The sequence below is a fragment of the Rattus norvegicus genome, chromosome 1 (assembly GCF_036323735.1).
Source record: "Rattus norvegicus strain BN/NHsdMcwi chromosome 1, GRCr8, whole genome shotgun sequence".
Lineage (NCBI taxonomy): Eukaryota > Metazoa > Chordata > Mammalia > Rodentia > Muridae > Rattus > Rattus norvegicus.
In genome coordinates, this window is record NC_086019.1 from 22,978,197 (window position 1) to 22,989,800 (window position 11,604).

Genomic DNA, 11,604 nt, shown 5'->3' on the forward strand with positions numbered 1-11,604 from the left:
ACACACACACACACACAGGATTTCTTTGTTTTCTCTAAAACAATACAAACGAAATATCTGGCCATACTGGATTTGTGCTCCCCTGAAAACGTAACTACAAAGACTGTGGCTCTCCTGTGCCCTCCTCTTGAATCTCCCCTCTTCTCCTCCAGCCGCGCTCTGCTTAGCCTGCCCTCCCGATTTCTCCAGGCATTAGAGTTCATGGCATCTATGGAGCCAAAAATTCTCTCCCTTTTTGCTTAGGAATCACTCATAGTCACATGGGAGTCAACATGCAATTACAAAGAAGAGTTTATAGGTAATTTTTAAAAATAAAGTCAAAATATTAAGGATGTGAAAGTTTAATTTCAAAACCGCATGGAAAAGGCTTAAATGTAAGGGGAGGCCATGAAAGGGAGTGGGAGAGGTGTCAGTTTAGGTTAACTCACACACACTGATGCTGTTGTCCATGCTGTACTTAATGCTAATGCCCCAGGGGACTGATGCTTTTTGTGTCTTTGTTCCATGCAATGTCTATTCTTACTGGGAGCAAAATTGCATGAAATCCAAATTCTACTAATAAAATCATATATATTTCATTAATGAAGCAAGTTTTGGTTTTGAGTTTTGAGTATAGTTAATTAAGGCACACCTATCATACCACTATATGAGAGATCTTAAATATCTAGGGAGAAGAAATGGTTTTAAGTATTAGAAAATAAAATCTTTCACCCTGGATTACTGGCTGTAATCAAAACATTTCTTTTTATTAATATCATTAATATTTTATCTTATTAGAGAGGTTTTAAATAGGCTCTCTTGCCACCTAACCAATTAACATGTGCCCTAAAATTGGAAGAATCTCGAAGGAAATGAAGTAATAAAGGGAGTCAGGCAAAAAAGAAACTGATAACTCATATATGAAATCAAAGAATGTATTTCTGGAGCAACAGAAAATAGGAAAGGCTATTTCCCATTCATTACACACAGTGTCCGTTTTTATTGCATCTCACATTAATAATATAGCTGCTGCCTCAAGAAGCATTCAGAGTCTCTAAATCAGTCTGGAAAACATATAACTCCTACAAAATCTTAGGAATGACCACCCAGGAAAAGCAAATATTCTGGGGTTTAGCAAGATATTTGTGATGGGTCCATTACTGGAAGTTGGATCAGGATTCTTCCCTTGGACCTTCATTTGATATCTAATTGTGTGGATTTTGTAGAAAAGCCGTTGTTTGGGCAAAAGTAGTGTTAGGTTAACTTTTAAAGTGTACCCTATAGCTGTTACCACAGCAAGATGCCTCATGCCCGCTTCTATAGGCTGTGCAGGGGTTATGATACTCTACAAAAACAGTGTTTAAAGTTATTTTGTTGTATTAGGAACTATCTTCCTCGTACCATGGGAAAGTAAGCTAGTTGTCTAGTGAGGCCTGGGATCAAAACCTCAGCTAACAAATTCCATATCTGAGATGACGAAGCATCGGAAAAGTTACACGTGGGGCAAGTCAACAGAGCGAAGCCCATCGAGCTTTAGTCTATCCGAGGTGCACAGCACTGACATGGAGAGAAAACGGTGACTTGGGGAGAAGTAAACACATGAAAAGGTGACTTGGAAATTTTAATTGCTGTCAATTTATTTCTAGCCAAATATTTCAGCATCAGAAATGAAGCTAAAATATGATCGCACTTCAGTTAGAATGCTGTGAAAATCTATCTTAGAAGACGTTGAAATTCACAAGGGGCGTTTTTATGCTGCCCAAGGGGAAACACTCTGAGAAGAAATTTTCATGAGGCTCCTTAGCAAAGGCCTGCATTCTTGGATGGAAGTTATCCCGTGAGAAAGTATATATTATATATATCCACTATGACCCAGATGTTGTTTAGTATCCAAGAAGCCGAACTACAGAATTCTGGTCGTTTCCCTACACATAAAGATGCCTGTATCAGGTAGCATCTACCAGGGCTCTCTCCCTTAGAGCTAATGAGCAGCGAGTGAATCAGATGAACTTTGTTGCCTAATTTTAAAGCTGAAAACCTACCCTATTCTGCTCGGAGACTCTGGGTCAATAACAAAACTTCCTTAATCAACTCTTCAGGGCTCCTAATTCATCTCGGGCATGGTCTAGTAAATGTTGTCCCTGCTCCTGGAGTGCCCCCAAAACCAAACACTGGAGACTCTCTGCGATTCACAACGGGCAAGTGCATGCAGAATCCGACCGGTTAGGTCTCCAAAACTGTGGTCTTTTCTTTCTTGAGGAGTGGAGGGGAATGTGTGGCCTGTGCGCGTTAAGTAGGGCACCAGAATGCGAGCTTCCCGAGGAGGAAAACTTCCCCGGGTGAAGACTGCAAATGACATAGGCAGCGACCCCAGGGCGGGCTCGGGTAACCCTGGGGCAAAAGGTGTCAAAGAAGGTGAGAGGGACTCTGCTGCGCGGAGCCAGTGTCAGCCTCGTGCTTGGATGGACTCTGCCGCCCATCGAGCTCCCGGAGCGATCCCAGCTCAGGGAGCTCCCCGAAGGGACGGAAGCTTACCTGGAGGTAGGGTCGCCCGTGGGCCACGCCGCCCACCACGATGTCTGCTGCCGCCATGGTCCCCGTGGGCGAGAAGCCGAAGCCCACGTAGCCGTTAGTGCGCACCTCCAGGCGGAAGGCAAGCCTCTCGCCCTGCCGGCCCCAGAGCAGCCAGTACTTGCCTTCGGGGTCGAGAACCACGCGGTGCGGGTACGAGCGGCCGGAGCTCCCCGCAGCCGTCGCGGGGAGCAGCGCACACAGCACTAGCAGCGGCCAGCCGTACATCCTTGTGTCCCGCAGCACCTGGGCTGCAGCCACTGGGGGGCGAAGACCCGGGAGCCCAACTTGGGACCGCCCCGAGGCTGGCCGCGCCCGCCCGCTGTCCCCGCCCACCATTGGCGCTGGGTCCTACCAGGAAACTCCCCAGCCTCTCTCCAGGCATCCACCTGCTGCCTCGGTGCATCGGATTTTGTCATAGAAGTCTGGGTTAAGAGGGCAGGAACGCGAGGAGCTTCCTGGAAGAAGCAGAGAAAAGGGGACCCAGCCGGGTAGAGGGGAAGGAGAGAAAAAGGAGTTGAAGTGCAGACTAGGACCTACGGAAAGAATTGGAAAGTGTGGGATAGAAAAGCATCCTGCTCAGTACCATGGGACGGAAGAGACAGCGGGGAGAACCTGGGGTGCAGTGGAGAGAAAGCAAAAACACCCCCCCCCCCAGATGGTTAACTGCACAGTTCGCATCCTTGGCTGTTGACTTCCCTAGGATGCCTGCTCATGAAGCAAGGCACATCCTCACCCTCACCTCCCTTCAGTCTTTCCTCTTCCAGGAGGAGGCAGGGGTGGGGCGGTGCAATTCTTGGTTCTTCTGCTGATTTAGGAGGGTTCCATCGGGATTTGATTTCTTTGCTTTGGTGGGGAAGGGATGACTTCTGCCTACACATCAGAGAAAAGGGTCAAGGTCCGTTTTCCTTTGAGACCCTTTACACCTCCCCCACCCCCCTACCGATCCTTTAAGTTCTGGCCATGGTCCTATTAAGCACAAGTCTTGTTTGGCTTGGAGCACAACGCTCCTGTATTCCAGATGCTCAGAACTCATATTGAGGACAAATTGGATTCCTCATTAGTTTATGTACACTTTACCATGTTTCAGAAGCAAACTCTTGTCTGATTTAAACATAAACAACAAACAAACCAAAACCAAGTGGGATAACAAATAAAGGGAGCTCAGACAAAATGCAGATAAGAACACAAAGAAGCACACTGTTGCTCTCTGTGCTGCTTCTCCTATCCAAGTGTATGTAGATGTCGGTCGTGTGTGTGTGTGTGTGTGTGTGTGTGTGTGTGTGTGTGTGTGTGTGTTGGAGAACTTCTATTGCTTCAATGAAACACCACGACAAAGCTTCCACATTGCTGTTCATCGGCTAAGAAAGTCAGGGCAGGAACTCAAGCAGGAAAGAAATCTGGAAGCAGCAGCTGAGGTAAGGGCATGGGGGGGGGAGTGCTGCTTGCTGGCTTGCTCCTCTTGACCCACTTTCTTACAAAACTCAAGACTCCCAGCCCAGGGATGACACCACTCACAGTGGGCAGGGCCCTCCTCCATCAATCACTAAGAAAGTGCTTAGAGGCTTGCCTGTAGCCCTATCTTATGGAGGCATACTCACTCAGATGACTTTAGCCTTGTGTCAAGTTGACACAAAACTTCCAACACAGTGTATATGTGGATGTTTGTATGTGTGTGTCTGTGTGTGTGGTGTGTATGTATGTATGTGTGTATGTATGTGTGTGTGTGTGTGTGTGTGTGTGTGTGGTGTGGGTATATGTGGGTATATGTGTATGTGTGTGTGTGGTGTGTATGTATGTATGTGTGTATGTGTGTGTGGTGTGGGTATATGTGGGTATATGTGTGTGTATGTGTGCATGTGTTTGTATGTATGTTTGTGCATATATGTGTGTGTGTATGTGTCTGTGTCTGTGTAAAACCTGTACGTCTTTAAACCCTTGTTAGAAGGTATCAAGCTTGCTTCTTTTTTGTATAATTTTTTTATAAATTATATTTATATGAAGTTAATCATCTGCTGTGGAGCTTATATTGTAGAGAATTTCAAAATATTGAAGTTAGAGCTCTGATTTGGAGATGAAGTAAAATCTTGCAACATGGGAAATAACTACACACACACTTAACTCCTGGTTGACTAGAGTATTTCAAAACCTAACCACCCATTCCTCAAGTATGCCCTAAATCTGCCACTTTCCCCATGAAGATAAATGCTATCGTTCTAGTTTTCCAGGTTATTTTCCAGAAAATAAAAGATGTCTATTAAGTTTTATGTTAATACATTATGTATATTATATATAAATATAGACATTTCTGAAGGCAACTTTGAGATGGAACTGCCTCCTGGAGGATTTGGAAAGATGTCTAGCGAAATGATTTGTTCCCAGGAAAGAAGGGACTTCTGTCCCCATGGTTAGCCGGTGACAACCGGACAGCATGAGAAAAGAGGGATGTGAGGATCTTGGGTCAAGTTAGAGCTAGCAGAGTCTTGAAAGAGGTGGAGTAAGGGAACCCTCAGCACAACTCAGGAAAGGTACTGAGTGCAACTGGGTAAGGCCTATGCTGCCACAGCGCCCTCCGGGGAGGTACTGAGGACAGCAACATACAGTGGTCGCCTTCAAACTTCAACCCTCTACCAGGGCTTCAGCTGCTGCAGCCAGGAAGAAGGAGTGATGTAGTTAGAAAGAGTAAGAGAGCCAGCACTGGAGACAAGAGAAGTGGACTGCTGTGACAGAGGCAGACTTCCTATGTTGACTAGCCTCTGCCTTTAATGGCAAGGATGTCAGAGTAATTAAAGCTAAGCTTTCTGTTTTGTGGCCCTTTTGTTACCCTGGAAACCAGTATATCAGTTATATGTGCTTCCTGTGGATTCCGATGCAAATCCCAAATTCACATCGGCCAGGACATTTTCTGTCTTGTCACACAATGCCATGCCTTCTGAGATTTGACTGACGTTAACCCTCATTGCTTGGCTCTGGGTCCATGCACACTGTGGGTCTGCATTTCACCAGACAAAACATTTCATCCTTGGGGTGCCGGGCTCCCAGAACCCCGTGAGCAGGTGTGGCCAAAGATGAGGGTCTCAGACACGATGAGAAATGACTGGCTTGAAACTGAGGTTCCCAAACTCCAGGACACCCAGATGCCACTGGGAGAGCCTTGGGCAGGGGTTAGGGGGATCAGCTTAGCTCAGGAGTGAGTATACAGAGCACAGAGGGCCCTCTTGCAGGAGACTTAGGCAGTGCGGCTCTGTATGAAGAAGGCTTCCCCTGACTACGGCTCTTGATGAGACAACCCTTGCTTGTCCAAACGGCGTATTCATTGTTCATCGTGGAAAATGTGTGTCTATGACTTCCTCAGTGTGGACCAGTGGTTAAATACCTTTTGTAGGAAGGGATGTCAGGGAAGGGAAGCTTATTGGCTAAACACTAGGAGCTGGCCAAACCTGGTTACCTCATTGGGTTGAAGAACTCCGGGCTCTATGCTATGAGACTAGCTGCCATGGTCCTCATGTGGGGTGTCTGGTCATGTGATCCAGGATGAGAACTGATTCAGGAGTAGAGGAAATGCCCGCCATTCTCAGATATGAGAATTACCAGGGTTTCGGGATCTGCTCAACCTTCCTAGTTTTTGTCTCTCGACACTGTTCCACTTGCTCCACGGTCTGCCACTCTCAGCGGGACAGCCATGCTGGGCCGTGTCCCCAACACCTTTACAGATTGCTTGCTCTGCCAGGATTGTGCTTTCTCCACTCCGTTCTTGGAAGTATTTCCTGAGCCTCTTTGCACATGCCTCAGTCAAGGGGCATCAGTTCCTCAGCGGCAGTGCATCAAGTTTCAGATGTCCTATATCACCCAGTACACATTAGTGCATGCGCAGTCTGTGTGCATGCGCAGTCTGTGTGCATGCGCAGTCTGTGTGCATGCGCAGTCTGTGTGCATGCGCAGTCTGTGTGCATGCGCAGTCTGTGTGCATGCTTGACCCTTTAACAGCCACATTGCCTAGCGAACAGACAGGCAGAGAACAGACTTTTAATGAATATCTGTAGGAAAACCAAGTTTAAACTCTAAGTCATCCCGTAAGAGTCTTGTTAACTAAGTGAGTTAGGGAGGGCAAGTGTTAGTGTTGTGATTGAATGCTATAATTTACATGGGTATTGTAGTGGTTTGGAAGAAAATGACCCCATAGGTTTATAGGGAGGGGCATTAGTAGGGGGTGTGGCCTGGTTGGAGTAGGTGTGGCCTTGTCAGAAGAAGTGTGTTTCATTTTCTTCCTGCTGCCTACAGATCAAGATATAGAACTCTCAGCTTCCTCTTCTGCACGAGGTCCGCCTGCTTGCTGCCATGATTCCTGCCAGGATGGTAGTGGACTAAACCTTTGAGTTGTAAACCAGCCCTAATTAAATATGTAACTCCTTTATAAGAGTTGCTGTGGTCATGGTGTCTCATCGCAGCAATTGAAACCCTAACCAAGACAGGTATTAAGACAAAAATATAAGCAACCACACATGAATACAGAACAGAGAAAGCTGTAAGCTGGATTGATGAAGATCAGGGAGTGTGAAGTTATTGTCTCTTTTTTTCCAAGAAGAAAATAAATTTTAATGGTAGCATGAAATGTTAATATCATCAAATAAATGATAAAATTAAAGGTACATAGGTAGGCTGTTGGAAAATATATAAAGCAGTTTCACAAATAATCCACAGACAAGAAAGTAACTATTTAAAGCTGCATGTACTTAATCGTCACTTTACAATGTTGGGTTTGTGTGTGTGTCAATCAATACAACTGCACCCACCAGCCCTGTTAATTGAATGCTGTGATGGGATGGGCTTCTACAAATTTCATTGAAAGATCAGTTTGGTGACACGAAATATTTTATACAAAGGAGTTACTGTATTTTGTCATGATTGGTATTACGACTCAGTCTTCTGGGGACTTGAGAAACATTTACACTAATGTATTCATCCCGAGCTTAGTAGAACACATAGAAATCCATCAGTGCAGTGGCAACTCAAGAGAGACACTCTACTTTGGCCTGAAGTGGCCAAGTACTCTCAGATAAAATGAAAAATTGTGTTATGTTCCCTTTGTAAGTGCCTGAATTCCCTAGACCAAAATGTTCTCGTCATCTCATTTGAAAATAGGTTACTGCATTAATGCCTGTCTTAAAGTTATAAGGGAATCAGAAGGGAACCTAGGGTGTGGTTCAGTAGTTGTATAGTGTGGTTAACCAGATCTGATCCTTAGCGATGGGGAAACTAGTTAAGGGGGTGGGGGGGGGGGAGCAGGAGGTCCATTAAAACTTGGTGTACCTCAGAGAAAATGAAATTGAAGGTATAGAGGGTTCGTGTCCATCTTTTATGCTATCGATTTTGTAAAAGTGAAACGAGACAGTCAGGAAATGGTGAAGAGCAGAGCCAAGAAACTAAACTTGAAAAAGCCCTGAAAATCTGTCGTCCAAACACAACTCTGCATTTCTGGCCATCGTCTCCAGAACCTGCCTGCTTGAAGCAGCCCAGGGACAGCCTGCTAGGTAAGAATGTGCCAACAAGTGAATTAATTTCGCGAAGACGCCACTTGAAATAAACAAAATGACAGGAACCCTTGGACAGGGCTCCTTTTCCTCCCGTGTCCCCGGAACACAAGAATAGATCGGACTGTGGGAGAAGATGAAAGAAAAGAAAGAGGAAGGCAGGAAGGAAGGTAGGGTGGGGGGAGCCCTGGAATTATGTGGGATCCCACATCCAGCCAGATCGCTTCTCATAGTTTTTGTTCAAGAACTCAAAATGCAGTATTTATGTTGATATTCATCCTGTGATGATACACAGCTGATGGACATCGGACGCTGTGACTGTACCCAAGCTGAGCTTCCTCGCTCCCGGCCTGAACCTCTGTTGCTAAAGTTTATTTACGTTGCTGCTGTGTTAGTCAACTGCACAGGGCTGGCTGCAGGGTGGAGAGTAAGGCAGGTCAGCAGACAGCCAGAGCGGGGTAAGTCAGCACAAGGTCATTTGGTATGCACCAGGGGGTCTGAAAGAATGCACTTCTTGGGAAGATCACAATTTCCCTGTTTCCTTGTACCTAAGGAGAAACAATAATACTAAATATTTATAAAGTTCCTGTCTTCTGGGGAGCTGAGAGAAAAATATTTATGTAAGTGTCCAGCAGTTCTTCAACTCTAGAATAGGAAACTTGAAGCATTTTCTCTCTTGATAACCAACCTGCACTGGTGGGTAGGTGTCTAGTTCAAATTCATCCCCAAGTCCGTGACAGGAAAGACTGAAGCAGAAACGAGATGTCTCTCTGAAATGTTCATTCTCCAGCTCTCAGTTCATCTCCAGTAAAAACAATAATGAAATTTAAGGCCACAGGATCTTTGCCTTAGAGCATTCAATAAGGCTGGTACTTTCCCCGTGAGCTCAGGAGGTGCTGTGGGCCACGTGGTTTCTCCTCGTTAAAGTCACTGTTGCTGTGAGTGACAGTAGAAATAAGTAAGGATGAGGACCAAGTGGATTTTTTTTCTACTACCTGGAGTCTAGAGGTGGCTTTGAAATGCGTGCGGCTTGACGATGGAAATCACTCTTGGGCTCTACCTGTTGGAAATCGCAGTAAGCAAACCACTTCAGGCAAGACATACACTTTAGTGTTATCCGTGAACCGTGCTCTGAAGGTCGGCTGCTTTAACTTTAAAAAGTTGAGGTTGTAGGGTGGCGGAGCAAAACTTTTTACCACTAATGATGCTACTTGGTAGAATTCCTCATTACAAGGAAGCACAGTGATATCAGCAACGTGTTCCAAGCACTCAGCTGGGTTAACATGGAGTCATGTTTGAAAGAGGTCTGTGGGCCTAGTGAGGACAGGCCTTGGAACTGTGCTCTTACCTGACTGATCCTTAAGACTGGGAAAAAGCCCGTATTCTCGTGTCTTGTTAGATCTCACTTCTGTGGGGACCAGCAACCTGAGCTGTCAGTGACTGCAGGAGGAGAGGTGAGGGGTGGGCAAAGGACTAAGTTACTTATAGGAATGCCCGCTTTGCAAAGAATCATCAAAAAATTCCCATGTTCTCCTCTTGCAGGTAAAGGGAATGCGTCCCATGGAGAAGTGAATTGTTCCAGGATACAGGTCCTAAATTAAACACGCAGGGAATGGATTGTGTGGTACAATCAGCAATACCTGTTCTGTGTCCTCCTCCCCTTAGGGGAAACTTGAATGTCTCCACTGGCCGTAATTGCAAGCTCAGAAGAGACATGGAGTCCAGGGTAGAGAGGGGGAAGACATTTTTCTCATCCAAGCCTATAACTCCCCATTCATCACCCTTTCTGCTACTCCTGGTGCTTAAACATTTTGATCTTTTATACTTCTGTACCCATCAACTTAAAGAAAAGCATGCCTTCTGTCAAAATAGGGTAATGACTTCAATTCAAAGTTGAAGGCGAATTTAAGACCACACTTACGATGACAGGTAGGTCCAGGTAACTCCCTTGATTCCAGAATTCTGCGTGTTGTTTGGGAAAATGTAATGAAATCTATACTATACTGAAATAACACACTATAATCTGTACTGTAATAAAAGAACATAAAGACCAGAATTATAAAACTAAATTTTAATACCCAAGATCTTACCTGAAGTCATTATGGCCATTACCAAGAATAACAAACAATGAACAACGTTTTCACTGAAGTAGAAAAACTAGAATCAAGTATTTATCTTCGTATAGAAAGTGGCAGATATAGGGCACATTTGGGGATGAGTGCTAAGGCTTTGACACACACTAGTCAGCACGGGATAAAAAGGAAAACTGTGTGCCTAGCTCTTACGCTGCGAGATTTTATTTCCTAACTAAAACCTAATCTCTGGTTTCAATTCGTTTTAGAAATTTCTACTTTTTTTAAGATCCAAACTATATAATTGGCTTCATATAACTATAGTTTTTGTTTTCAAAAAGGATCATTTCCCTTCCTTTGATAATTACAGAATAACTCTTTAAATAGTCAGATTCAACATCACAATGGCAGCAGACTGTAGTAGTTGTTTTCTGTCAACTTGACACCAACTAGATGTATCTGAGACTAGAGAACCACAGTTAAGAAAATGCCTCTGTGGTAGGCCTGTGTGTTTTGTTTTGTTTTATTTTGAATTACTAACTGATGTGGAGGCAGTGCTTGGCCAGGTTTGGGTGGTGCCACCCCTGGACAGGTGGTCCTAGATTGGTTAGGAAAGCCAACTGAGCCGCCATAGATAGCAGACAGGGAGCAACCTTCCTCCATAGCCTCAGCTTCAGTTTCCCCAGGTTCCTGCGCTGACTTCCTGCCCTGACTCCCGTTAATGATGGACCATGGTGTGGAAGTGGAAGCCAAAGAACACCTTTCTTCCCCAAGTTGCTTTTGGTCATGGTGTGTTACAGAAACCTTAGCTAAGGCACGGACTAGGTCATCACTTGCACTTTGCCCCATGGGGTTTTATCCAGACAGCAGACTGTCCCAAGAGGACCTAAAACAGCAAAACAGCCAATGGAGTCTTGTCGGCGCCAGCACCGACACGGTACCGAGAATCGGGCGAAAGCCTACAGGATGAAAGAAACACACATAGACACACACAGGTTATCGTGTCAAGCCAGGAGAGGGAGAGGGAGAGGGAGAGGGAGAGGGAGAGGGAGAGGGAGAGGGAGAGGGAGAGGGAGAGGGAGAGGGAGAGGGAGAGGGAGAGGGAGAGGGAGAGGGAGAGGGAGAGGGAGAGGGAGAGAGAGAGAGAGAGAGAGAGAGAGAGAGAGAGACTCCTGTAGCTTTATTCACCACTTATATACCCAAGTCTCCAGGAAGAAAATATCTGGGAAGCACAGTGGGAAACCCTGGCTCTGGACTACCTGGCTCGTGACTTCGGTAACAAAAGACCGACTTCAAGATCTGAATTAATTAGGGAGAAATCCCAGAAGACCAGCCTAAATCTCAAGGATAAAGGCTGAGGAAGTAAAAGGCAGAAGTAAATTGACCACCACCCAGGTGTGGTCCAGGTGTGTCGGTTCCACATGCATCAGCCGGGCTCAGCAGGGGTCATG

General features: G+C 45.5%; 1 protein-coding gene across 2 annotated transcripts in view; it reads right to left on the reverse strand.

The window, feature by feature from the left end:
* The window catches only part of Moxd1 (monooxygenase, DBH-like 1), a 90,057-nt gene extending 83,654 nt beyond the window's left edge, over nt 1–6,403 (reverse strand). Inside the window, exons 1-2 of one of the 2 annotated variants that reach the window (XM_220095.10) lie at nt 5,999–6,403; nt 2,515–3,423 (exon numbers count right to left, since the gene is read on the reverse strand). In XM_220095.10, coding sequence (XP_220095.5) covers nt 2,515–2,889 — 375 coding nt within the window. In that variant the 5' untranslated portion in view covers nt 2,890–3,423; nt 5,999–6,403. Of the gene's footprint in view, nt 1–2,514; nt 3,424–5,998 lie in introns of those variants that run through there. The other variant, NM_001427764.1, reaches the window with a different exon arrangement.
* Between the last annotated feature and the right edge of the window lie 5,201 nt (nt 6,404–11,604).